Source organism: Oryx dammah, unplaced genomic scaffold (genome assembly GCF_014754425.2).
Source record: "Oryx dammah isolate SB20612 unplaced genomic scaffold, SCBI_Odam_1.1 HiC_scaffold_11, whole genome shotgun sequence".
NCBI lineage: Eukaryota > Metazoa > Chordata > Mammalia > Artiodactyla > Bovidae > Oryx > Oryx dammah.
The window spans coordinates 35402307-35430037 of NW_024070195.1; the positions used below are offsets into that span (position 1 = coordinate 35402307).

General features: G+C 54.9%; 1 protein-coding gene across 4 annotated transcripts in view; it reads right to left on the minus strand.

The window, feature by feature from the left end:
* The window catches only part of FOXP4 (forkhead box P4), a 33901-nt gene extending 22817 nt beyond the window's left edge, over window positions 1–11084 (minus strand). For all 4 annotated transcript variants that reach the window (XM_040249721.1, XM_040249719.1, XM_040249720.1 and 1 more), the window contains exon 1: window positions 10831–11084. In XM_040249721.1, the coding sequence (XP_040105655.1) occupies window positions 10831–11049 (219 nt within the window). In that variant the 5' untranslated portion in view covers window positions 11050–11084. The remainder of the gene's footprint in view (window positions 1–10830) is intronic.
* Window positions 11085–27731: the final 16647 nt, after the last annotated feature.

Genomic DNA, 27731 nt, shown 5'->3' on the forward strand with positions numbered 1-27731 from the left:
GCTGTGCCACCGCCCCCACCGCCCCCACCACCCCCATGGGGTGATCATGGGCAAGTTATCCCCTCTCCTTGCATCGAGACCTCCTGCTCTGCGAACATGGGCCACCACCCAGCTCCGAAACACGCAGGGGATGGGGGTGTTAAAGGACCAGTGCTTGGCACACAGCTGGCATTCTCAGGATCTGCTCCTTTCCCTTCTGAATCTCTCCACCTTCCTCTTTGTCACCTCCTCCAGCCTCTCCCCAGCACACCTACTAAATGAATCCACCTGTGGCCCCCTCGCACATCTCCCCACACAAACCCTTGTCTACCCTCATGTGGACTTCCACTCCCATGCCCACTGCAAGCTGAGCCCCACCAAGGCGGCTCTGAAAGAGAGGGTATGGATGCATGCATACCTCCCCCAGCCCCCATTGCAAACACTCAGGGAGCCCACTGTGTACCAAGCGTAAAGGCACACCCCCTTCGCAGCCCTTTCATTGAACAGCTGAGCCTCCCGGAGGCTTAAATCTAGTTCACCTTAGGACAGCATCTAAACACACCCTTGGTGTTATGGGAACATGTCCCTGGGAAGAACTGGGATCCAGATTAGCATGGCCCTCACCAGTGCTTCAGATCCTTGACCTCCCCCATGCCCTTCTTTCTGCACACCTCAGCCTGGAGAAGTGGCCCAGGGGTGCTTCTCTTCAAGACACACATCAGAAAGTAGAAATCTGACCTGAGTCAAGGGCTCTGAGAGGCTGTGGGAGGAGGTGTGGGGTGAAGAGAGGAAAGGAGGTGGCTGAGTTGTCCTCAGGAAGGGTCTCTGCTTCTATGTGCCTCATTTTTAGGGGCCAACCCCCAGGTCTAGTGACACAAGCTAGACAGATGCTCTATGTCCTCCAAAGGTAGATATGGGGTAGAAAGGTCAGGGGTCAGGAGCTGGCAGCCCAGGCGACCCAGAGAGGACGCTGATCAGGGTGGGGGGAGGATGCACCCCAGATCTCTAGTAGGAACAGAGGAGCCACATGGGAAGGATTTCCAGGGGAAGTTGTGGGGGGGCGCGCTGAGCAGTCTCCTGGTGGGGGGGAGTGGCCGGCGGGGGTTGAATTCACTCCCCCTTCTCCTACTTTGTGGGCCCCTGGAGCATGAAATTACAAGACTTAAGGGAAAAAATGACAGGGCCTTACAATCTCATTCCTGTGAGAACTCCCTGAGGCAGGCCCTCATCACCGCACCGCACCCCCCCATCTCCACTTCCCCTACTCCTACCACTCTGAGCTTTCCTCCCGTTAGGCCAGGTGAGAGTCTAGGCCTGGCCACCGTGTCACCTCCTCTGGCCTCCCAGCCTTCCCCACACTCCTTCTTCCGGTTTCCAGTGTGCCCGGGACTGTGCTAGGTGCTGGGCAAACAAGAGAAACAGAACACGGACTGTCCCAGGGCGGCGATGGGCGCCAGAGCCCAAGGGTGCTGGCAGCGCTGACTGGAGTCTGCAAGGGCAGGCTCACCAGGACTCACCAGGAGGGTGAAGGGAGAAGGGCGAAAGCATAGCGACCCCCATCCGACAGACAACAGAAATGGACAGCAAGTCTGGGGACCTTGAAACCACTTCCAGGGACAGAAAATCAAGTTGTGTTGGGGGTAAGTAGGCAGAGAGGCTGGAGAGCCTACGGGGTTTGTTCCTCCAGGCACTTCATTCATTCACTTTCATGGCCACTTGCCTCGTTACTGGCTTGGAGAAGATTGAGGGGTGACAGAGAAGATGGGGGAGGCCACAGTGGGCAGCACATGCTCATTTCATGGACTGTGTTTACAGCCCAGCCCCAACACCCGACCCAGTGAGGGACCTGGTTCCACCTACAGCTGCCCTGGGGTGGGTGATGGGTGGACAGGGGTTTGAGGCCCAAGCTCCCCTCCCCAGATGTCCTGGTCATTTATGCTTAGCACACTGTGATACTGCTTCATCCTCACCCCCATCTGGACCCCTAGCCAGGGGTGGTGCTCCAGGAGGAGAAGGGCGGGCCAGGAGAGGCCCTTTGGCCCACGAAGTCCTCCCCCAGGGTGGTCACCCATGGGATCAGGTAGGTCTGAGACTTCCTAAAGCCCCATCCGACTCACAGTCAACACCCTAGCACTACAGGCGTAAGTCTACCCTGCCTGCCTCAGCTAGGGCCTGATACATCACTGCAGACTGGCCACCTCTGAGACACGTGGGAAATGACACCGCCCCGCCCCCCCCCAACCTTGACAGATGCAGCCCCACCTTCTCCGCTGATGACTACCAGGTCCTGGCCTCCTTGAAAACAGTGACATTGTTAAATGGATCTGTGGGTTCCTGCCCCGCCACCAGCACTTGGCAGACACCCTTGTGAAATGCACTTGAGTCTAGGCTGAACAAGGAAGGCAGGCCCAGACTGACACAGAGCTCAGGAGCCAGCAATATGAACAGGGCCTGGCAGTTTTCAAAGCACTTCTACGTTTAGGTGAAGCTTCCCAACCTCGAGCTAGACAGGGCAGGTGTCACTGGCTTCATTTGACAGACAAGGAAATTGAGGCCCAGGGTCCCATAGCTAGGAAGTGGAGTTCAGACACCTCCGACTGCCCAGCCCCCCTCAACCCCATGGAGGGATCATCGTGATCTCATGCACAGTCTGGTGAGGGCTACAAATGTGCCTTCCCTGAAGTCTTGGGAGCTTGCAGCTGTCTAGATGTGAAGGGGAGGTACAGCTGGATGAAAGGGGGGAAAGACCAAAAAAAGAATCTCCCCGGGAGGGAAGTGGGCTCAGTTTCCCCTCCCTGCAGGCCAGAGATACCCAGATACAGCTTTTGGTGGAAAGAGGCATTTAGGAGCCCATCAGGGTCGGAAATTCCCTGGAGGTCCAATGGTTAAGACTCTGTGTTTCCACTGCACGGGAGCAAGGGTTTGATTCCAGGGCTGGGAACTAAGATCTCACAAGCCACGTGGTACAGCCAAAAAAAAAAAAAAAATCCCACCAGGGAGAAGGCATGGAGGGCTCAGGGAGCAATAGGAAATTGGGAACCATTTGGCCTTTTCAAGCTTATTTTCCATCTCCCTCCACCCGTCAGACTGAAAACCGAATGCCCAGCTCTGTGGTTTGGGAAGTGAGGTCTAGTTTTCCTCTCAAGGAGGCAGCACTAGTCCTTTCAGTGCCTGAACCCTGGTCAAAGGGATCTGGATCTAAATCCTGGCTCTACCATCTACTGAATGACCTAGGCTACGTCCTGCTCTGAGCCTCAGTTTCTTCCTCTGTAAAATGGGAATAACCCTGTAGTCAGCTCAGAGGTTTGTTGTGAAGAATACATGAGACAGTGTGCATGGAGTACTCAGCACAGTGCGGCCCCCCGCAGGTCTTGGATGGACGTTAACTCCTGTGATGGTGATTATTAATCTTTTACCTTCCCAGGCAGCTCCTGATCATTTGCCCACTGCCACCAAAAGGACTTGTGAACCAACTCCTCTTCCATCTACACCCACCCCCACTCCCCCTCAAGCCTAAGAACTCAGTCTCACTAATGAAGCCGAACTCTCCTCCCCCCACTGCCCATTCAGAAGTCATTAGCAGGATCTCCACAATTAGGAACAAATGGTTTATAACGGATGGCACCCAGGGAGGGCCATGAGGATGGAGGGGAATGAAGCTAGTGCTTGGAGGGCAACAGGGAGCTGCTAGGAAAAGAAAAACAAGTCCTGGGGCAGAAGGGTCTCTCATCTACGGGATGAGACCACACTCTCATTTCTGTCTGGGAGAATTCAGGGAAGGACCAGTGACCTCTGTGCGGAGGTCAGGTGCAGGGATGTTTACCAGTTCTTTCTCCAAGCTAGAGGATTCCAGGTCTGCGTTAGGGTCCCAGCCTTGCTGTGTGCGTGTGTGTGTCCATGTGTGTGTGAGGACATGGTGCTCAGGAAGACAAGCTTGAAGGACTGAACTTTGAGAACAGAGGAGCAGAATCACACAGATCACAGACTTGGTGAGCTGGAGGGTTAGAGGGTTATCTAGTCTGGTGTTTTCCAAAGTGCTGGCCTGGCCATGATCTAATGGTGGGTCACAGAATATCAATTGAGAAGGTCAAAAAAAAGGAAAAAATACACACACACATGAAAATATCAGAGTTAATACATAAGCATAAGCATTGTTTCATGAAACTGCGCTGCTGCTCCGAACAAAAGGTATTTCTTACGACAGATTCCAGCAAAAATATCTGCAAAACACTGATGTAGTTCACTTTATCGATAAGGAAATGGAAATTCAGAGACAGGCAGTGAAGTGCCCAGAATCACACAGTAGCTGAAGCAGAACCTGAATCCCCCGGGCCTGACATGGGCTCTGAACAGGGAAGTGCGGCCAGGAGGTGGGCAGGCAGGATGCAGGACCCCCAGGAATTAAAACTCTGGTTTAATTCCAATGGTGGTGAAGGGCAGCCAAAATAAACAAAACTGAAACTTTTGTTTGCATCTAGCTAATTTTGGCAAAATTGGGATCTCAACTGTCCGGATAGTTTCAACTGAGAGCTGGCTCGATTTAGAGGAAGGGGCCCTAGAAGGGTGTTTAGGGGGTCAGCCCACCCCAAACCTGAAAAGCCCTCCCAGAAAGGCCTATCACCTGATCACCTGTCCCCCTGGAACATGACTTTTGATTCCTTTATCCATAATTCAGGGGGTATTTATGAAGTCCCGCAGGGCACCCACACTGTCCTAGACACTGGGGACACGGTGTGTTTGCTTTAACCGGGCTCACATCCTAATAGAATGAGACAGACGCTATTAACACAATGAAGCGAGCTGTGAGATGGTGGCCATGTTGTGCAGGATGGAGGCATGGTTACTTAGGTTGTACGGCCGGGGAGGACCCCTCCGAGGACACACTGAGGATGAGGGGGCTACTCTTTTAGGGGACGGATATACGACTGGAAGGAGCTGGTACAAGAGTCCAGAAGCGGGCGTAAGGCTGGAGCGTTATGAACCAAAAAGGCCAGTGTGACCAAGCTTCCAAGGAAGTCTCAGGAATGAGTGGCAGCCAGATCACAGGGACACTGGTTTTTTTATTGCATTCTACATTCGAGGAAAAATTGCTGGAGAATTTTAAGCAAGAATGGATATAATCTCTGAAAGCAGATACCTAACCCACTGCTAGTAAACAGTAGGTACCTAACAAGTACTTGTTGACTGCTACAGGAAACCTCCGTCTACTCCTTGAAATACAAGTCCTCTGGGACCAGAGTGCGGAGGCAAAGGGGACAGGGAGAAGGGTCAGCAGTCAGGGGTCCCAACCACCAAGGGTGCTGACCTGGGGAGATCCAGGCTCTCCACCAGCCAGGCTTTGTCCTCCAGCAAAGAGACATAAAAATGAAATTACGCAGAGAAGGAGGGGCATGGAGGATGGGGGAGAGGAGACCATAAAACCCCCGAAGTGATTCTACACCTTTTTCCCTTGGAAAAAAAAAAAAAGCTTTTTGGGTAAGGCTGTAAATTTTTTTTACACCAACCTCGTAAAAATGACATGGGCACATTCTCAAATTAGAACCATTAAAATGAAAACCAGCAACGCAGATACAGGCAGGCCCAAGGGGCTGGGAGACACACAGCCCAGTTTCAGGACCCCTTCCCCACCAAGTGTGTTGAGAATGCGAACCCTCCAAGGAAGATGATTAACAAAAGAACCCACCACGGCGCAGAAGGGCAAGGCCCTCCCTAGAGGCCAGCCCTCCCCTCCATCCTTGCCCCAGAGGCATGGGTGCAGCCTCTTGGGGCCAAAACCAGCTCCCCAGGAAGGTCCAACAGTGGCATCCGGAAGGAACTGAAGCACTGTGGGCTGAGGGTTGCGGGGTGGTGGCGCTTCCCCTCCTAGACATGTCCCAGTAACTGGAGTTCTCTGGAAGTGGGTCTGCTCCCAGGTCTGGGTTCAGGGCCGCTGTGAACCCAGCCACTGCCCTCATGCTATCCACCCCGAAGGGGGTCTAAGAGTGAGGTTTGGAGTGGGGGCTGTGCGGGGCATACGGTTCCCTCCCCACCGACTCCCACTGGGGCTCCCTCAGGAGAACACCTAGCTGACCCACTGAGAGGGAGTCCTGGGATGTGCCCACCTGGCTTCAGTCCTTCACCCTTAGAAGAGTAAACACTCACCTTCTTTCCCCTCAGTTCTCCCCAAACTCTTTATCAGTAAGGACAAGAACTCTGGTATAAAAGGGAGATGAAAGAGGCGGGGGTGGGAGGGTGGGAAGAGGAGGTCTCCGAATTCCACAGCAGAAGGGAAGCCTGAGGGTACAGTGGGCAGTCTCCTTCCTAGTCCCGAGGAAGCAGGGGCCTGGGGACACCCCTCCTCTACCTTTCTCTCCCCTCTTAGGGAAACTTCCTTTCCTGTCGGACAGGAGGCAGACATGCAAAACAGGGGGCCTTTGGCTTAGTTAGCCAGGAGGGGTATGAGAAGGGGAGTCTGGCCCTCTCAGGACCCTGCCCGTCACCTTACTACCTGCCCCCCCCCTCCCACTTGCCCCCTGTTCCCAGGCAGGAGGGACGCAGGGAGTTTCTAACACTCCCTGCTGCTGTCCGCAAGTCTGGGACCTCCCCCGCGTGAACTTTCTAAGTCTCCCCTCTGAGGGGTGTGGGCCCTGACTCTCCCTTCAGGGCCCCCAGCACCTCCTGGGAAAGGACTCATTCTACAGAAAGAGAAGGGGAGTCTGGAGGGTGTGGGACCGGAGATGAAAGAACGGGATCTGGGGCGGGAAAGAAGACTTGAAGAAATGGGCCCCAGACCTGCAGACGAAAGGCCACTGCTGACTGCACGCCTGAGGCGTCTGTGCTAATTCACCTCCGAAGACTCCCCCTTTTCCACCCCATCCCCCCAGGAACGGGGGCCACGAGAGCCAGATGGGAGAGGGAAAGGAAAATCTCTTTCATTCTTCCTTCCCCCAACTCCCTGACACTGCCCAGCCCCGTCTCTATGGAGGGGGCTGAGGTAAAAGCCCATTAATGTGCAGAGCCCCCCAACCATTCTGAATCTCCTCACAGGATGTGAACAGGGTGGGATTTGGCCTGGTTGCCACAGCAACTGCAGTGGGAGTTCCCAGACGCTAGGCAACCCTCCCGTGACCCTTGCTGACCTGTCAGCCCCGCAACCAGAGGACAATAGGAGTGGCAGCTCTGGAGGCCCCGACTCCTTTCAGCCCAGCCGCTCTGCCCGCTGCCCCCCCCCCCCCCCCACCCCGCCGCCTGCCTGGCCCAGTCCTCCTGGCTCCAAGTCCAGCGAGCATCCAGCCTGGCCCCTGAAACCTCCACAGGCCCTCCATCTCACTTCCCTAGAGCTGCCACACACTTCTCCCAGCCCTGGCTGTGCCCCCATCGGAGAGCCCAAAGGATATTTGTGGAGACCCCGGGGAAAGCCCTACACACTGGGAACATGTTCATACAGGTGAAGTCAGATTAGGAGAAAATGCAAGGGCAACCTTCAAAGAAAATATGCCATCCTAGAGGGGAAATATGGGCCAAAGAAGACTTTGGCTTGATGAAGGAAGGCAGGGGTTGATGGGCAGCTGGCACACCTGTTGGGTTCAAGGCATCTCTAACAAGATGACTAACCCCAGCGGGCCAGCAGGGCGCTGGGTGCAAAACGAGCTTCCATGCATGTTTGCTGAGTGAATGCGCGCTCCAAGGCTCACAGTCCTCCCCTGCCTCCTCCTCAGGGGAGATTTGCCAGGAGACTGGAGACCAGGTGAAAGCCCCAAGGACAGAGTGGAGGCAGTGTGGCTCTGTCACTCACCAAAAAGGGGCTGGGAGGAGGGAGCAGGAAGCTGGGGCCTTGGCTGCTGGACCAAGGCAGGGCAGCCAGACCAGACGGGGACCCTCCTTCCAGTCAGACAGGGCCGGGCAGCCCAGCCCTGCCCCCCCCACCCCCACCCCCGCCCCCCCACCCCCTGGCCGCCTCTGTTTAAACAAGCTCTCGGCCTGCTGTTGCATGGAAACCAGCGCCTCTTGTTCCAGAGTGACGTGGCTGCCCTCTTCAGCACTGTTTGTTTCAGCCTAAAGTCCTGTCACCAGCCTGACTTCTGACTCGCCCTGTTTATCTCTCTCTCTCCTTTGTCAACTCATTACTCCCAAAGGCCAAGACTGCATTTCCAGGGCTTGTTTATCCAGAGCAGAGGGGCAGGGACCAACCGACAGATGGACAGACGGACAGAGGAAGAGGAGCCACGGGGGCACGAGGAGGAGGGACCTGGGCACCACCCACAGACCCACTCACAACCTCTGGAGTGGCCACTTAGAGCCGGCGGCCAGCGCTGCTTTTTGTTGGTTTGTTTTAAGAGCGCTTTTAGCCTGAGAGTGGAGAGCTCTCATTCACTCACCAACAGTGGTTTATTTAGCACCTAGTAGGCACCAGGCCTTGCTGCCTCGGGGACTGCGAAGTGTGGTAGGAGCTGAGCCCTGCACAAGGAAACACTAGGGGCCAGGAGAACCGAGAACTACCACCCCTGGCGCCTAGACAAGTCAGTGCTGCCTCTGGCGGCCCCCTTATCTGTGACGTGGGAATAACAACACCACAAACTTCCCCAAGAAGGTAAGGGGATTAAGGAACCAAAGCATCAAACAGAGGCATGGTTTTTATTTGTCCTCCAAGGACTTCCTGATTGGGGTTGAGAGGGAGCAGGCACTTGCTGGGCCCAGCCCTCTTCCTCCATTCACTCTCCCAACAAAGAGAGACATTTGTTGGGGGGGGGGGGGGTAACCAGAAATCGTTACCCTGAAGCCCCACCCCCAAAAGCTTCACTAATATATTGGAGGCAGAAGGATGGCCCACAGACTGTTTCCTTTTAATTGACAATTTTGTAATTTTAATTTTGCAGGGTTCTTTTCATAGTTTGGAGCCAAGAAAACCTTTTTTAAGTCTCAAATATTTTCCTTGGCCCTAGGCACTACGCCCGTAGTGAGTGCAAATGGATAAACCAGCCCTCCCTCCGCCTGCCTCCAAATCTCCACCCCAGTTTATTTGTGAAACAGATATAGGATTTTCCAGGACTTTGGGATATTCACCAAAACAAACAGGGATAACTGGAACGTGGAATATAGATGGTAAAACACCGGCCTGAGTGCAACAGAAACACAGAAACCTGATCAGTACAGACAGTCCCGTCTCTCCCCACCCCACACCGTTCCCTGCGTATCCTGCTGCTCACTGGCGCTCAGTCTTCTCTTTAAATAATTTCTTAAAAGAAACTTTCCCCCTAGCCTTCCCTCTACTTTCACAAATTTTCATAGCTCTGTCTGCCTAGAGGTGCGAGAGGAGAAGTCTTCACCCACACAGAATGGGTGGCCTTGGAAATCTCTGGCCTGGTGTGTTTTGTTATTGTTTTGATAAAGGGTAGGGTTCTGCCCTTTAACCTTCTGTCCCCCATAGATGGTACAGACTCTGTGTGTCTCTTCCCCAGGGAACCTACTTAGGCAAGCTTGGGAGATGCCAGTGAACTCCCAAGGACCATCTCCCTGGAGAAAGGAGACAGGCCTTTCCTGCTCAAGTTCCCACTGTTTGCAAGAGGAAGGGATTTTTAAAGTCCTCAATTCTGTTCACACCCGTATGGATCAGTCACTGGGGGGAAGGATTTCACACCCAAATTGCATCTGATCCTAACAGTCCCTGTGCTTCAGGTGCCAAGAGGCCAAGGCTCAGGGAAACCCAGGACTGGCCCAGATGGACTGCCGGGAAGGAGAGGTGGAGACGGAACCTGGGTTTGTTCATTCCCTGCGTCAGTCCTGGCTAACCAGCTCTAGGGTCAGCCTTCTCACAGTGCTGCTTCCAATCTGATCTCTGGCTTCAAGTGTGGTGGGAAAGGGCCCCTTAGGGGCTATGAAGTGGGAGAAGGAGCCTCAGGGCAAACCTGGGGGAGAGCAAGAGGGCGATAGGGGCACACACCTGTGCACACAGGGCAGGGAGGGGCACAGGCAGGGAGGCACGTGCAGGACCGCCCCCCAGGGGTAGCGCCACCAGCAGTGACTTGAGAACCAAAGTCAAATAAGAGAAGGCGCATCCCAAGGCCAGCCCTGGCTGGGCCGGTTCTCCTGAACTTGTCAAGCATGATTTTCCCTTTTTCCCGGGTGGGGCTGGGAACTGGGGCCCCTGCTCTGTCATAACCCAACCAGGCTCCCCACCCTAAGGCCTCCTGATCCTCAGAGAGGCTGGTCTTGGACTCCTGAACTCTGCAGTTCAGGGTGGGAATGATGAAGGGGGAAGGGAGGAGGATACAGACAGAGGTTTCCAGTCCGGGCACTAAACATGGAGGCCTGCCTCTGCCTGCAGCTCGGGAACTCCTCCCAGGTGCGCTGACCCCTGGTTCCCTGTGAGTTGACTCACAGCTTGGATCAGGGGCCCGAGGCAGAGGTACAGGTGGGGAATGCATTACAATACAAACAAAGGAAAGCTACCGACGTGTGCAGAGCCCCCCCCCACCCTGGCCAAAGAGGAGACACCCAGAGCGGGGTCTCCCTCCCCCAACCCTGTTTGTTAACTTAGCCAGAGTGCAGGAGTAGAGCCCAGGTGCCTGCCTGCCCAAGATGCACCCCCCTCGAGCCTGCTGCCCAGCCATCTGTCTGCCCTTGTGGGCATTTCTGAGCCTAAGCCCGGAGATCTCAGGGCCCTCAGCCACACCACCCTTTCTGGAAGGGCTGCTCTCCCCTGGCCTTAGTGATCACTAGAGGGAGGGGGGGTGGTCCCTGCTGGTTGGACCTTCTCAAGAAGGTTAAAGTAAGACAGCTACGCTGGGAGCGGAGGCCCCTGGGGGAGCCAGGATGTAGGAGCAGGGGTCTGGCATCCCTCCCAGGTGGCTGGGGAGGCGTGCCGGCTCCTACCTGTTGCTGCTGGAAGTGCAGGAGCTCCGCGGGGCTCATCTCGCCGTTGCTGTCCGCGCCCACGGCCGAGTCCCTGCCCACACCGCCTGCGGCAGGGCCCGCAGTCCCGCCGCTGCTACTGCCGCCACCGCCGCCATCGGCCTGCCCGGAGAGGCTGCCCACGCCGTTCTGACCAGACGGAGCTGACCTGATTGTCTCCGAGGCGGATTCCACCATCATGTCGCTCTAGCGGGACCTGGAGAGGGAGGAGAGACATGGGGGAGGGGCTGAGGCACGAAGGCCTGCTGGGCAGGGCCAGCAAGGGATGCCCCCCAACACCCCCATCCCCAGACAACACAACCCCACCGAGTCCTGGGGCAGCTTCTCCCTCTCAACTTCCTGGAGGCCGACCCTGGGACCCCTGTTGGGGTACAGACCCTCCTAATGTCACCCTCCCCCCAGGCCCAGGCAAGGGCAGCTCCAGACTGTAGCTGAGGTGCCCCCATTGCCCCATATTTCCTCGAGGGGGCGATGCCCCACCCTCAAACCAGTTCAGGCCTCTCCCTCCAGGCTAGTGTGTAAGGCAGAGCCAGGACGGGCAGGGGTCTGCAAGGACTTAAAAGCAGGTGAGGTATTCACTGGGAGCCACCATATTGCCTCCCCTCAACACCTGTGATGGCCGTTGTGTTTATTTCCTCCCAGACCCGGAGCTCCCCAAGGGCAGGGCCTCCTTTCCCCGCTGCAGCACAGGCAGCTGCCGTCTGCCCAGCACCCACTACTAGATGCCAGTCCCTCAGCTGGGCCTGGAGCTGTGCTCCGGGAGGAGGGGCAGCCAGTGGTCCGACATCCCTGACCTTCCATTCTAAGGCCCTCAGCCCAGCACCTGGCCCAAAGCTGATTCTCAGTGTTTACTGTCTCCACAGGCACCCAGACCCCTTCTCACAAGAATTGTGGGAGACCGTTCCTTTCGTCCTGACTTTACAGATGGGAAACCGAGGGTCCAGAGGGTCAGGAGATTTACCCAAGGCTAAGCCAAGGCCTGAATACAGTGTCTTCTTCCCCCATGTCCCCAAACTGCCTCTCAAGCAATGGCAAAAACATGCTCAGGACAAGAGGGTATGACTGGGATGGTCAAGGCCAGCGAGGAGGGGGCCTGCGGTTCCTTCTGCATCTCATGGATGGTGCACTAGCTCAGATACCTGTTACACAGACCGAAGCAGATGGGGGGCTTCAGTGGGCAGAGCTGTTCTCAAAGGCTGGGGTCTCCAGCTATCGCCAAAGCCACAGTCCCTTGAGAGGAACACTGATTTCAGCCAACAAGACACAGTTGGTATCCACTACTGATCTGACAGGAGTCTTAACCTCCCTAAATCTCTCTCAGTTTCTTTGTCTGCAGAAGGAATTTCTCCCAGCCTCAGAGTCCCGTGAGGAGCAAATAAAACGGCACACACAGATCACCTGCAGAGTTAAGGCCAACAGATGAGCGGTCCCTTCTTCGCCTGCCCTCTCGCTGTTTGCAAGGGTGAAGGCCCTGGGCTCGGAGAAGTCGAAGACTTGGCCGAGATCACACAGTGATCAAGGGGTGGAAGCCAGTCAGTGATCTTTCCTCCCCTTCTTGATTCCCTTTTGGCCTTTGCAGACCCCACAGACACATGGAGTCCCTGACCCAATAAACGGGTGCGAGTGGGCTTTAATAGACCAACGGCTGGAAGACACTGATTGCCTTACTTTCTTCTCCAAGGAGGCAGCTCCCAAATTCTCTTTCACCCTGGAAGAAATCTTTCCCGTCACCCCACTGAGCCCCCTGCTGTTTTTGTCCCCGGCGTCGGCAGAATGGGAAGGACAGTGAGGGTGTGGGGGGAGCTGGGGGTACAGAGCACTGCTGAGGGCCCATGGGGAGGCCACGAGTCCGCATGTGCACGTCACACTTGCTCTTGTGACGACCTGTGCGGCCTCCTGGGTGACCCTGTGCTGCTGGAGTGTCCCTTTTCCTCTGCGTGTTCCCAAGGGCTTTGTACAACCGCCCCTCTCCCCCTAGCCACGGCTCCCAATCCTGGGTTCCAAGAGGAGCTGGGCCGGGGGCAAGGGCAAGGTTGGGGGTGACGGTTTGGAAGAGATTGAGCACTCGGTCTCAGGCCTTAATGGCCGTGTCAGCCCGGGGGCCGGCGGCTGCCAAATGATGGATGGCATGGACACCATCCTCCACCCACCAGAGCACAGGGCTCCAGTCCCCCCCAGCAGCTTACAGAGCACCTTCCTGCACTCAGGCCTGGGCTCCCCGCTACCCGAGGGGGAGGGGAAGACAGCAGGGCCCCTCTGTTCTCCCTCGGCCTGACCCTGGCCCTGATTCCATGTCTAGCTGCCCTGAGATCTGAGAACTCCTGGGCCCCTGGGGACAAAGACCAGAGCCTCAGGGGTGTGTGTGTGTGTGTGTGTGCACAGGAGAAAGGAGGGGGAATCCAGCAGTTTCTTCCTTGGAGTAAGAGAGAGTGCCCCCCTTCCCACACACACCATAAAGTTGATCAGACAGCAAGTTTGGAGAAAAGGAGAAAAAAGGAAGGAGGATGCAAACAGAAGTGTCCTTTTCTTTTCTTTTTTATTGGGGGGGGGGTATAGAGCGACACCCAGTGAACAACATAATTGCTGCAATGTGGCGTGTAATAATAGCTATTCAAGCGCCGATCATTCATATTAAACAGGGTGAAGCAAGCCTCTCATTTGCATGCTTGAGATTATATGCATTTGAAAAGTCATTTCCGCAGGGTGTATGAATGGCATTAATTCCCACGTGGCGATCTGCTCTGCCCCCTCCCCAGGGCCTTCAACTCCTTCGAGGGTCCTGCCTGCCCACCAGCAGGCACCCAAACCTGCAGGTGGGTGCTCCCAGGAAATCTCCACACCCTCACCTCTGCCCTGAGACACCTGCCCTCCCGAGGGGAGGCACATAGGCAGAGGGCAACCTCATGCCTGTCTCTCCGCTGGGTGATGTAACAGCTCTGGGGTGTTCCCTGCACTGTGGGTGAGCAGGCTCTGGGTGCCTGGGGCCCAGCCAGGTAGGGGTGGGGTGGCTGGGGTGGGGTGCTGGAGGCAGGCCTTGATATCAGTGCCTGGTTCCCATAAGGATAGGGGAGAAAGCCACTGTCCGTGGAAACCTGGACTCTGGCTGGGGGAGACGGGCCTGAGTGTCAAGGCGCCTGACCTCAGCCAGGAGCAGCTGTGAATCCTTTCCCTTCCTCCTCTGGGCCTCCGTTTCCCTGTCTCTGCGTGGTGAGGTGGTCCTGAAGGTCTCTTCAGACTTGGAAGCTTCAGGAGTATAACTCCCCAGTCAGTGTGTGGATAAGAAACCACCAAGTTCTAGAGGCGGCCGAGAGACATGGAGGGTCCACTTGAATCACAGCTGTCCCTTTCCCAAGGGGAAATGCAGGCCTCAAAACTCCCAGTGGAGACCTGGGCTGTCTGCGGTGGTACTCAGGGGGCCCCTCCAAGAGCCCCCTCCTCTGTTCACTCTCACCCCTCTGCCTCTTTCCACACACTCCCCCCTCTGCCAAGCCAGCTCCAGCCCTGGGACCCCTGTCCTCAGCAAAGAGCTGCTGACTGACCACCTGCAGGAGCCAAGAGGCGCTCTGGGAAGGAGACCATCTGGTTTCAAGGACCAGCTGGGCGACCTTGGGCCAGTCACTGGTTGCTTTTTCTTCCTTCAAATGGACAAGTAAGGAGAGGGAACAAGATCTTTCTAGGATTCCCTAAAATTGATTCGGTCACGACCAACCCAGCCTTCCCTGAACCCTCCCCTGCCGTAAGCTGGGGGCAGCGCGGAGTTATGCCCTGTGCGCCAGGATTTCTCCGTGGGGTGCTGGTCCTACCCTTGGGCAGGTCCTGGTTTCTGGTCTCTCAGGGCTCCCCTGGGGCGCCAGGGCACCTGAGAGCCTTTGGCCAGTTAAGGAAGGAAGGAAGGAAGCAAGGTCAAAGCCGCAACCGCCTCTTCCGCTCTGGGGGCTTCTGCAGGGCCGCCGCGGGCTCTCCCACCTCCCCTGAGGCTCCTGGCCCTTCGAAGGACGCGGGCTCGAAGCACGGACCGGCTTGGAACGCGCCGGGTCCGCCTCTGTCCCCTCCCTGGCCGGAAGTGACGAGTTCCACCCACCTTGGGGCCAAAGGGAGGACCCAAGGGTTAGGGTGCTTTCTAGGGGGGAGGGGAAAAGGAACAGGGAGCCCCACACGCGGAGAAACCTTTTGTGCCTTTTCCGCGGGCCCATATGGTGTACGGAGTATTAATTACCGTAGCTTTTTAATTAACAATCGCTTAATCTGAGCGATTGCCATGACACCCTATGCCTCGCCGCGAACCCGCACTGCCCGCCCTGCCAACTCATCAATTAATTTTTATTGACGTTTTCTTCCCCAAACAGGCACAATACCAGGGTTTTCCAATTAACACCTCCGCGATCTCTAATTAGTGCAATTAACAGACTGATGGATGCCCGCAGTTTACCCGCAAGGGAGGGAGGGAGCGAGGGAAGGGGCGGGGCAGCCCCCAGCGCGCTCTCGCTAGGGGCCTCGCGGCCGGCAGCCGGAGAAGGGGCGCACCCCCAGCTCTCAGGGTAAGCCCGGCTGGTGGGGGCGTGACCACAGGTAACCTGTACCCAGAGCAGTGGTGGTGATTTGAGTTGAAATAGCAGACACCGGGGTCCAGCCCTTGGGAAACCTAGAATCTTGTCAGGGGGGGCAGTTGAAAGCCTGAGACTAGAAGTTGCGAAGCTGGCTTCTAGCCCTACCTCTGTCACCAATTTGCAGCTTAACTTTGGGCAAGTTCTTCCCTTTTCTCCTCTGTAGGATGACGGGGGAAATTGGACTAGATGTAGCTATCTGTTTACAATGTATATACCCCTATCAACTTCCAAGAAAGACTGGAAAGCAGACTGCAATAAAAGACAGACAAAGCTACTTAAAATATAATACCATGGGGTAGTACAAGGGAGAATAAATGGGCCAAGATCTTAAGCCAGAGGATCTCAAAACTTCAGTGCATCAGAATCGCCTTGGGAGGCTTGTTAAAATACAGATTACTGGGCCCCTGGCCTGGAACTTCTGATTTTAGGGCTGGAATGCCCTGAGAATTCATTTCTTAAAAGTTCCTAGGTGATGCTGATTAGGCAGTTATGAGCTTCCTGGTGGCCAAAACGAGGTGATCTACCCCCAAGACCGTTCAGTCAACGTGGATTTTGTGCCAGTTAAGCCAAGCACTGAGTGAGGCCCTATCTACAGGATACTAAAACTTGGTCCTGGCCTCCAACTGGCTTACAAAACTCAAACAAGCCAGCGTAGGTGTCCTGGGTGTTTTGAGGGCAACTGGTAATAACGGAGGTACAATTTCACCTCCCTTTTTTCCTCGGTAAATTTGGCATTTGTTTTTTTGAAAGTTTAGCCAGTAGTGTGAAGTTTTGGCCACAAACAAACTCATTCTTCTCTTTCTTCTGATGCTGCCCAGGAGAATATTTCACCAGCAACGACCCTTCATCCATTCATTGGTTCAACAAATATTTAAGCACCTACCCACGTGCCAGGCTGTGTGTGTGCAGACCTGAGCAGGCCTTGCACTCCGGGAGCTATGTCCCCACAAGGTGAGGCAGATGATAAATAAGGACACATGTAGATAAGCTCAAATAAAATAAATTCTATAAATATGAGTACAGGGAACAAATAAAAGACTCAATTTATATGGAGGGGCAAAGAAGGCTTCTTTTTAAGATTTATACTTAGAAATGAAGAATAAGCAGGTATCGGTCAGGCAAAGTGTACACCGAATGCAGGGGGAACAGCATCTGCAAAAGGCCTGATTTTACAAGAGCAGTCACTGGTTTTTGAAGACTTCCTTCAAAAGAGTCTTTGAAATGGACGCATTTCTGGATTATATAAAAAGACATGGGACGTCCCTGGCAATCCAGTGGTTTACACTTCACCTTCCAAAACAGGGAGAGCGGGTTCAATCCTTGGTTGAGGAACTAAGATCCCACATGCCTCGTGGCCAAAAAATCAGAACGTAAAACAGAAGCAATGTTCTAATAAATTCAATAAAAGACTTGATAGTACTACATCAGGGGAAAAAAAAAACTTTCAAAGATAGGTTCTCCTAAGGTGTAATTTAGAGAAAGAAAAAAAAAAAAGCCACACATAAGCAGGTACCATATGGAACAGGGCATGGGGCTGCCTTTTATTTCCCTCCTTCTCTTCTTTTCCTCCTCCTCCTCTAGCTGTCCTGCTATCAGATCCCACTTGTGTCAAGGGACGTAAAGCAGAGGGCTCTTCACAACAGTGAGCACTGGCATTTCAAGCACCTGCAGGATACTTCCCAATCTGTCATCCGAAGGCCCGGGGATCCCCTTGCCCATCCATCTCAGGCCCCAAAGGCCCACTGGCTTCGGGCCACCAGGTGAGAGGAGGGCTCCAGCAGGAGCCCTGGGGGCCTCAGCCTTTCCTCCCAGCCCCTCACTGCACATCCTACCTGCTGACCCTGCTCTGGTCTCTTATTAGCTCTGTAATTAGAACATGAGCAGTGAGGTCACCATCTGAGCCTTGGTTTCTTTGTCACGTGAAGCTAATACAGTAACCCTTCCTTACAGGGCTGCCGTGGTATCGCTGCCTGAAGGTGTGCAGAGAAGGCTACTTACTACTGTTGTGGGGACCCAGCAAGTCCAGACGCCATCCCCTCATCCCGGCCCGGACGCCGGGGCCCCACCCATTCCGGGCTTGTCCATTTTCACTCTCTTCAGCACTTGAGCAATGTCTCTGTAGCTCCCAATCGGGTCCTCAAAGCAAGGCAGGGTGATGGCGAGCCCCATGACTGCTTGGCGCTTTGATCAGCTTGGGCAGTGTCTCTCCTCCGGCAGAGGGGGCCATCGGAGCTCCAGAAAAAAAGCTCAGTCCCTCTCCAGGGCCCTCCCTGGACTGTGGGATGCTCTTGTGTGGGTCAGTCTGGCACCCTGGGCTCCCTGCTAACTCACTTCAGCCTAAGAGTCTCCAGAATGACACACTGGGAACTATCTGGTGTCCAACTTCAGGGCTCATTTGAGGCCTCTTCTTAGCACAAAACCTCCAAGCCCAAGGAGCCAGTGCACATGCCAGGATAAGGACGCGCCTCTGATCTGGAAGGTGAGCCGCCATCCCGGGGTTCTCTGTTCTAGGTTCTCCTCCAAGTTTCAAATAACTTTATCTTCTAATCATATAAAAGTAGTACATCTTGGTAGAAGCATGTGAAGAGGAAATAAATGAATAGTACCTGTAAGTCTACCAGCTGGAGAGCTACACTTTGGGGCCCCACCCCTTTCAGTCTTGTCCATTTTCATTCTCTTTGGCCATATAAACGTCTAAAACCTGAGCTTGGGTTCATAATCTGTACATGGTTTGAATTTTTGTTTTCCCACTCACCACTTACTATCATAACCATTTCCACATGACATCAAATATTTTAATCAGCAGTTTTTAGTTGTCACAGAGTTGTTTGAATGACGCTGGACACAGAGGGTACTGGCATTTGGGCACACAGAAGTGAATAAAACACAGCCCTTGCTTTGGGGAGGGGGGTTATAGTTCAGTGGAGAGAGACAGACACAGGCAAACACAAGCCTTAAAAAATATTCATACCTGTCCTCTGTGTGCCAAGTAGCTTCAGTCGTGTCCAGCTCTTTGCAACCCGATGGACAGCCGATGGACTGTAGCCCACCAGGCTCTACTGTCCATGGGAATCTCCAGACAAGAATACTGCAGTGGGTTGCCATGCCCTCCAAGGAATCTTCCTGACCCAGGGATGGAACTCGTGCCTCTTATGTCTCCTGTATTGGCAGGCGGGTTCTTTAACCACTAATGCCACCTGGGAAGCCCCCACCTGGGCTCTACCCGGGATCAATTTAATTGGATTCTCTGGGGAGTCAGATCTAGGCATGGATAATTTTAACAGTATTCTAAATTTCCGGTACAGCCAGGGTTGAGAACCGACTACACAACACACAACTGTACCCGTGTTACGTTCAGCAGATACTGGAGAAGGGGGCTGGCTATGGACGCCTCCAGGGAGGCATGGATGCCTCGAGGGAGTAGGATGCTCTGGGAAGGTTTCCTGTAGGAGGTGACTTCTGAGCTGAGTCTTCAGTAAGTGAAGCCTGGGCACACAATTTGTGAATATATTTTAGTAACAACTATTCCACTCACAGAGTCCTTGAAAGTTCTTTCCCATATCCTGTCACACACAGGCACTCACTATGACAGATGAAGGAACCACACTTTGAGGAAGTTTAGTGATGTTTCAAGGTTTCTTGGCTGCTAGGTTGAGCCAAACTGAAACCCTACAGCTCCCAAACCAGAGCTCTTCCCTGGAATTCCATCTCAAGGTGGCAAAGCCCGGAGGGTGGTCACTGGAATTTCCGAGGAATCTGAACCTTTCCTCACCACCACACCATGCCCCTGCCCCAGCGCACTTTTCACTGGCTCCAGCCCCAAAATGCTTCCACCAGGCCCTAGCAAGGTGGCCTCCCTCAACACTTCTTCCGAGTACCATGACCGAAAGAAAGAATTAACAGCAAGAAAAAGAGAAAAAGAGAACCAAAGAGCCCACTCCATCTCATTAAGAAAGTAAACATAAGAGCCATCTAAGTGTCTAATTAAGCTTCTAATTAGTCCCTGCTTGTTACTAATGCAAATTAGATTACTCCGCTTAACTACAGCATGTCCACAACACCCTTGTTAATTGTGGCCTTTTGAAATTAAATTACTCCCTAATTAGCATATCAAAGCCATTGATTCGGAGCTGGGAAAGATGAGGGCAAGAGGAGCCGAATGCCAAGTTTGGTTAATCAGAGATGGCTAATTAAATAGTGCCGTCTTTCGTGGGGGGCCTGCTGGTTAAGGGGTGGGGTACTCACCCAGGGCCTGAGAGGCCATCTGGAGCCTGGTTCTGGTAGTGCCCTTGGCACCGGGGGGCTCCCATGGGCACAGGAAGGGCTCCTGCCAGCCTGAGACAGACCAGTGGTCTGGCCTTCTCTGGGTCCTGGCCCCTCTCTTTGTCTCCCCTGATGATATCTAGCAGTAGCATTTACAGGAATCTTGGGTACCAACTCAGAGGCATCCAAAAAACACATCCATATTCAAATGTGCAAGATACAGCATCCTTCCACATCTTTCTCCCTGTTCCAAGATGACTTCCAGAAAGGTTACTGCTGCCCAGCGCTTCTCTAGTCCCCACGTGTGGTTCCATTCTTGGAAGAAAGTCTCCTCTCCCCCACCAAAAAGTACATTAAGTTTCTGTTGGGGATGGCAGGTAAGAGGGTGATGACTTTCATAGAGGGGTTCACCTCGGAGCCGATGGGCTAACTTCAGCTTAGAACAGACCCCTCAAGACATAAGACCCTAAAATTCCCTCTGTGGTAGAAAGAAGAGGGGAAAAATTCATCTACCACAATCAGTTCTTAAGCAGCTGTGCAAGAATTAGATGTGGGTCAGGGTGTCCTTAAAGGTCTTCTCTGAGTTTGTACAGACCTTGCAAAGCCTCTCAGACACCCGCCCTGCCTACATCTTCCTAGAATACTGAAGTGAAAGTGAAGTCGCTCAGTCGTGTCTGACTCTTTGCGACCCCATGGACTGTAGCCTACCAGGTTCCTCCATCCGAGGGATTTTCCAGGCAAGAATACTGGAGTGGGTTGCCATTTCGGCAAAATCTCCATGACAAAGTTGCTAACAGAAATGCCCTCAGGGTCAGTCCCCAAGGGGGCCAAGTGGGACTCGGAAGATACTCTACTCCAGCCTATCTTTACCCCACAGAAATGCAGGCTCCATGTTTGATAGTGTTTGGGTTTTTCAAAAGAAGCCAAGCAGGGATATTTATGTGAAATTCACCACTGTAATAAACTTTGTGAGAGCCAACAAAGGGGTGAAGTTAGCCCATCTGTGATCTCAGTCCTATGGCCAGCATTCTGGAGGGGCAATTTCCGGTCAGCTGTGTGATCCTGGACAAGTTAATCACCTCTCTGGGCCAGGGGACCTCACTTGTTAAACAAGAACAAGGAGAGGAGGTATGGGAAATGGCAAATCACAGTCCCTCAGCCAGGGTCTGGTGACCACCTCGTTCCACTCTGTACCTGCCATAATCCCTTCCCAGACTTGGGATGTCTTCTAGAACCTTCCTCCTCATCTTCCATGCAGAAGGCAGAGTCTGACCTTGTAGGTGTCTTTGGCAGGAGGTACACACCTGTGCCCTCTGCTGTATATTTAACAGATTAGCCCTAATGGAGGGCAACAGATCTTAAATGCCTCATCTAAAAAGGACAGAACTTTCACAAGAATAAAATCTCGGTGACTGACAGTCCCTACCCTGGTCCATCAATGTCTCCTCCGCCAACTAGGATGTGTATCTGTGTGTATACGATTCTGTCCCCAGATCTTCCGACCCCGGTCCTCCTCTCCGAGTTTCTCACCAGCAGACCTCAAAGCACACAGAATCAAGGTCATGGCCAAATTTCCGAAGGGTTTGGTTTTGCTGATGAATGCAGGGATCAAACCAGGCCCAGGGGAGAGGGAGACTGCCCCCCAGCCTCATCCGTTCAGAAGGGTGAATCTCAGGTAGGGTCCAGTCCATGGGTAACCATCCAAGCCAAACTGGGCTAAAGGGCCCATAGCAGTGGTTTTATTTTAGAAAATAAATTTCAAAGCAGGAAAAGAGAAATGGGGAAGGGGTGAGGCTGTCCTGGTGTGAGGGGGAGGGCAGAAAGGCAGCACACAAGGGCCAAGCTGCAGCCCGTCTCGCTGAGCTCTCTCCCAAGGAGATTCAATTAATTGATAACAAGAGGCATCAAATTAATTTCTGGAGGATGTGAGATTCTGATGAAGGGAAATCTTCGAAGATGGGGATCGGGAGGGAGGGGGCACGCAGCGGCCCCTCTAATCAGGCTCCGCTGCCTAATTGCGGGGGAGGAGACTTGCCTGGGCCGCAGGGTCGCTGCCCCGCGCTCCACAGCGCCCCTGTCGGGCAGGACCCGCGGAGGCGGTGGAACAAAGGGGACCGGTCTCCTCTCTCACCCAACTTCCAATCCCCCCAATCCACAGCTGCGGGAAAGTGGGGAGCAGGGAGAAGGGAGTGTGGGTGCTCCCTCCCCAACGGTACAGTCAGGAAAACCGGGGCTCAGAGAGGAAGCATCATGGTCCATGGTCAAGGTTGCAGAGGGAATGAGCAAGCCGGTAATGGTGCGCTTATCCGAGCCGCTCACCAGGGAGTCTCAGACCCGCTGCAACCCAGACCGGCCCCAAGCTCAAGGAGGTCAGCACAAGGCGTGGGAGACCGTCCCTGTAGCTGAAAGACCTGAGGCCACCCGGCCCCTCTTCCAGAGTTCCCTGGACCTCTCAAAAGCCCCCAGCATCCTTTCGGAGAGGGCCGAAGACACTCGGCGCGCACATCCCAGCGCGCAGGTCTCAGAGATCGGGGAGCTGCCGGCACCTCGCACTGATGAGCTCGCGAAGGCTCCGGGAAACACTGGCCGGGCGAGCAATCCTGAACGAGTGCACTCAGCCAGGGCGCGAGGACCCGGAGCTCGGCCTCTCCTGGGAACACCGGAGGCTTCCGAAGGGAAAGATTTCCCCAAATGGACCGACTACGCACCCTCAGCATCCGACCTGCGCAAGTGCCTGAGACTCTGACCCGGCCCGGAGACGACCCGAACTGGAGATGCGGAAGCCTGGAGAAGCACTGCGCCCAAGCACGAGCAGCAGCCGGCCCTCCCTCGGTCTCCTGTAAATCCCGAGTCCCCATCCCTCCCCCAAATGCTCCCCAGCAGCGCGCCCTTTTCTTTCAAGTTGCCATACACTCTGCCCAAAGAACCCCCTGAAGGAGAGAGAGGAGGAAGTATATGCTACCCTCTTTTGGACCAACGTCCTTCGGCCTGGGTCTCCTGGAAGCCTGGGCTCCAGAGCTGGGAAACCGAATCTGAAGGAGTCTGCCCACTGGCCGCCGGGCTGAAGAAGCAAAAGAAGCCCCTTCACCAGCCCACTGGGCCGGTGTCCCTGCACACAGCTCAGCCTTCCTGCAGGCTCTGCTAGGACCTGGCATCCTGTCCTGGCTGGAGAATATGGGAACCAGAGCCTGTCCCCCACCACCAGCACCTGTGGGAAAGAGCCTCACTGGGGGACTTGCTCCATTTCTGATTTTCCAAGTTGCAAGCGAGCCACCTCTTCTAAAACCTCTTTGCGGAGAGACTCCGGCAGGCAGCTCAGAGGTGGAAGGCAACCGCACTCAGTGATGGCTCCACAAGGTTTGTGGAATCCCGGTCTCTAATCCCAGACCCACCCTTCCCTCCAGTCACCATCATCTGTCTCTCCTTCGCTGCCCAAGGAAATTCTGGGTAACTTCCACCCGCTGACCCTGCCTATCTTGAACAAACGCGGGGGGTCACTAGTCTAGACACCCTACTCTTTAACCGTCTGAGAAAAACCCACCATCTCACCCCCACTCCCTCCCATCTGCACTTGTGGCCCAGGTAGGTATGGTCAGAAACTCCCAGTGGGAGAGCCAAACCCCTTTCCCCACACCCTGCACCACCAATGACCCCATCCAGCTTCTGGTCCCAGCTTGGGAGGCTCCAGTTGGGCAGAGGATGGGGCCTGGGGAGGTAGGCAGAGCTGCTGGGCCCGGGGGGAAAAGGCTACAGGGGACAAGGATCAAAGGAAGACTACCAGCCTGGCCGAGGCCAGAATGGCTCACTCCTTGAGGCACTAGAAGCTTTGACTCTATAGCCCAGCACACTGTGGCCTTGTCAAAATGGGTATCTTTTGTGCAGGGAGCTCTTGGTTTCTAGCTCAGGCAGGCATGCTCTGAGTCCAGGCTCCTCCCAGGGCCCACCTGAATGCTACTTCAAAAGCCAACTGTATCTGCAAGCCTGGGGCTGGGGGGTGTTGGAATAGAGGGTTCCCGTGCCCCCTAACAGGACAGCACTGGCCGTGGGTGAAGGTACGCATTTCCATGGAGAATCCAGGAAGGCAACACTGAAAAAGACAGTGACTACACCCTCAAGGGAAGGAGCTTTTTGCTTCTCCAAGGTGATCCATCCAGAGGTGGGTCCCAGATTGATTTGAGACTGCCAGCCAAATCTTATCTTCCATTAGACTGTGTGAGCCAGGGTTCCAAACCATAGGAGTCTCCCTTTTTTGGAGAAAGATGGTACCATTTTTCCTCCTCTGTGTTCTAAGGTATTATCCCTCCCACTTTTGTGTCCATGAGCACCTTAGGATGCTGGGGGGAGGTGGACCTTCCAGGGTCTTGTGCAGCTGAGAGATCCAGAGTCCTGAGCCCAGATCCTCCCTTAAAAGAAAGACAGGAAGGGGAAATCCAGCCTTCTCGCTGGAGGGCTGAGGGGGACCCAGGCCTGAGCCCAAGAAAAAGGGAGGGGAAGTGGCAGGCCCTCCCATCCTCTCCTTTCTCCCTTCCCCACAGCAGAGGCTCAAGCCCTACCGGTTACACTGGTGGGAATTCTAGGGGCCCCACCACTAACTATGTGACCTCAGACAAGCTGCTGCTTCTCTCGAGGCTTTATTTTCCTAACCCTTAAGATGGAGATTAATTTCCAGTCCAGCACGTGGCCTGGCAGTGCTGGGAATCTAATAAAAGCTATCCCTTGGTCAGTACTACGGTGTGCCAGGCACTGTTCAGGTACTTTACACCTGCTCTTCCATCCCACTGGCAAACAGGCTCTCAGCTGCTATCACTGACCTACTTTATGCGTAAGAAAACTGCGGTTCGAAGAGCTTAATTAAGTTCTCCAGAGTCCCATCACCACTGGCAGGTTCCAAAGCCTTTTCCCTTGTGACCCATGTTCTGCCCTGGGGAGGCCTGAGTTCCTTGCCCTGAGTTCCAGAGTCCTGGCACCAAGTCATAGGAAGCCACTTCAGCCACTGGAGCCTCAGCATCCAGTCAAAAACAGTGCCCATCCTGCCCTGGTCTGGGAAGCTGGGAGCTTTTGAAAGGAAACTGTGCCAGAGCTTCTTGGATGAAGAAAGTATTACTTTGCACTGCTGCTGCTGCTAAGTCACTTCATTCGTGTCTGACTCTGTTCGACCCCATAGATGGTAGCCCACCAGGCTCCTCTGTCTCTGGGATTCTTCAGGCAAGAACACACAGTTTGGGCTATCAGAAAAGGAAAGGCACTGTGCCTGCTTGGGCTGGGCTGGAGGGGTTTGCATTTCAGCTGGAGAGACAGGAAAGCCACCAGGGCAGTGGGGCAGCAAAGGATTAGGAGGTAGGGAAGAAGGGTGCAGCCACGCCAGGCGTGGCAGATCAGGGAAGCCTTCTTGGGGAGATGGCCCTTCCCCTCCTTGCACCTCATACCTCTCTTCCGACAAAGACACCCTTGCACCACCCTCCTCTCTCTAATGTCTTGTCTGCCTTTCCTACCCTGACAATGTGCAGACCCCAGCCCTCACAGCTTGGGCACTCCAATGCCCAACCTGGGAGCTGCCCAGACAGTGTAGGGGTTCAGCAAACCCTTGGGGGATTAATGGATTAAAGGACCCTTCCACCACAGCTCCAACTTTCCAGCCTCTAAGGAAGAGGTGTGTTTAGAGTAGGGGCCCAGCAGGATATGCACATTCCTGGCAAGAAGGGACCTACCTGCCAGCAGCCAAAAAGGAAGTTTCTGGCCAAAGGCAGAGGAAAGGGGGTGGGGTAGGGGTGTCCAGGTGTGAGAAGGGACAGGGACAGGTCCTTTTGCAAGTTGGGCCCACACTAGCCTCCCCACCCCATCCCACACTCCCCCACACTGGTGTCAGGCCTTTCTCTCCGCAGGGCTCAGGGGTTCACCAGCTCCATAACTCCTGCAAAACATGCCCAGGACTGGGAGAGGGAGAGAAAACCCCACCCAGCAATCTAGCACTTAGTGCCAGAAGAAAAGGTTCCCATGGTCTCCCCCAGCGTAGTGCCAAGGTTAGGATGGGGGAGGGGTAAGGTAGTGAGGGGGAATCCAGGAGAGATTCAGATCTTACAGGGGTCCCCCGTTGCAGGGGGGGGGGGGGGGGGGGGTGAAGCACAGCCACTTCCACCTGATGCCACTTTGCCCCACTGATGACAGTGGGAATGACACCAGATGGGGCGCCCAGGAGACACTCATGCTTCTGAGAGGCTCAGATCTAAGGGTGCTGGAGCGGGCAGACTGTCCAGGAGCCCGCAGCACAGTCCCAGGGGCCTCCCTCCTGCCTGCCAGGTGACAAAGAGCCCATAACCCAGGCAAAACAAAGTTTCTCAAGTTAAAACAAAAACAAAACAAGCCTGCAGATTTCCCCTCCCCTGCAGCAGTTTTCTGCCAGGTTGGGCAGGGTTGGCTGAGGCAGGGGCTGTCTGAGGTGGGTGGCTCTCCTTAAAGCAGCTGGGCCCTGGCAAGCTTATTGGGCCTTCGCCCCTTCCCCCCCACCCCTGCCCCACCCACTGGCTTACTAGGAAGGTCATCAGCTTGAAATGCCCAGTGGCGGTAGCCTTCAGTCCCGGATTCCCACAAAAAGTGAATTTCTGGGTTCAAATTCTTGGTGTCGAGGTCTCCATTACCTGCTGTGTTCTACAATGGGACTGGTCAGACTCTCCCTCGCTACAGGCTGTATAGATGAGCCCACATCTCCTTCCTTTTGGGTGGGAGAAGGGGGCACCCAGGCGAACCTCCAGTTCCAACCCTAGCTGCCTCTCAAACTGTGCTCCTCAAGCCCTCAATCCCAGACCCAACACAGTTCCCTCTGGGACAGCCCAGGCGCGTGCTTTAACGCCGGATGAAGATGCTCAAGTTCAAGTGAAAACCCGCATTGGCCAAAATGCTCCTGGGCTTTTCTCAACAACCACTGGGATGACAGCTTCAGACTCCCGTTTTCTCCTGGGGCACTTCACCTCCAACCCCTGCTCTGGTCTCCGAGGTCAACCAGCAGGGAGACCCGGCCCAAGGATGCAACACATGCGGAGATCTCCAGACAGCTTAAACCCAGGCACCGAGGGAGCGAGGAAATCAGCGGGGCGGGGGTTGGCAAGAGAAGCCGGCGATGCACAGGGCCGAGCTGGGCGTTCTATCTGGCTCAGGGTCTCAGCGTTCCCATATCCTCTTCTCCCAACCAAGAGAGTCCGGATGGGACGCCCAAGTGTTCACGAGGTCGCCCCAGTTGGAGAAGGAATCCGCAGCCGTTAGGGCCTCTGACTCAGAATCCGCCTCCCGCGAAAGCACACGCTCCTTTGCTAGGGAGGCCAGGACCCCAGGCAGCTCAAGGCGCCCCGCTTTCTAGCGCCTCGGGCTCTAGCCGGGCTCAGCTCAAGTTAGTTAGGCGTTGATGGGGAGCGCAAGGCTGGAGCGCTGCCGGGGTGACCGCAGCTCGGGGAGAAGTGCTTGCGGGGGGCCTGTCTGGGAAGATGCCACAGTCCTGGGTCTGAGGAGGGGGTCCTACTTGGTTATCCCGGGACACTCTTTCCAGGCGATCTCCGAACCCTGCTGCCGCCGTGTCTCCTCCCCTGTATGGTGAGGCGGAGCTCTCTTCAAATGGGGCGAATAAAGATACCCACAGGGTCAGCCCCCCACCCTCCAGCACCGGCGCAGAAAATCACAAGAGGCCGTTTCTAGACGCTCCCAAGTTCCCAAGAAGTTTTCCTCTCGTATCTCCCAGCCGACCCAGGGATGGAGGAAAGGAGACGACTGGCCCCGGAACCTCCGAGATGCGACCCCAGCAAACCGAGTCCCCTCCTCATCCAAGGAGACGCGGCGAGTTGGACTGCGGTCTCCCCCGTCCCCATCTGTCTGCCTCCGGCGCGTCTTGGGGAGTCCTGGACACACTGGGGTTGGGGGAGCCCACTTCACCACTTCCCTCCCCGGCTCAGCAAAGTCTAGGCCGAGAAGTACTCTTTGTCTTACTCGGGGAGTGGGGGGGGGGGG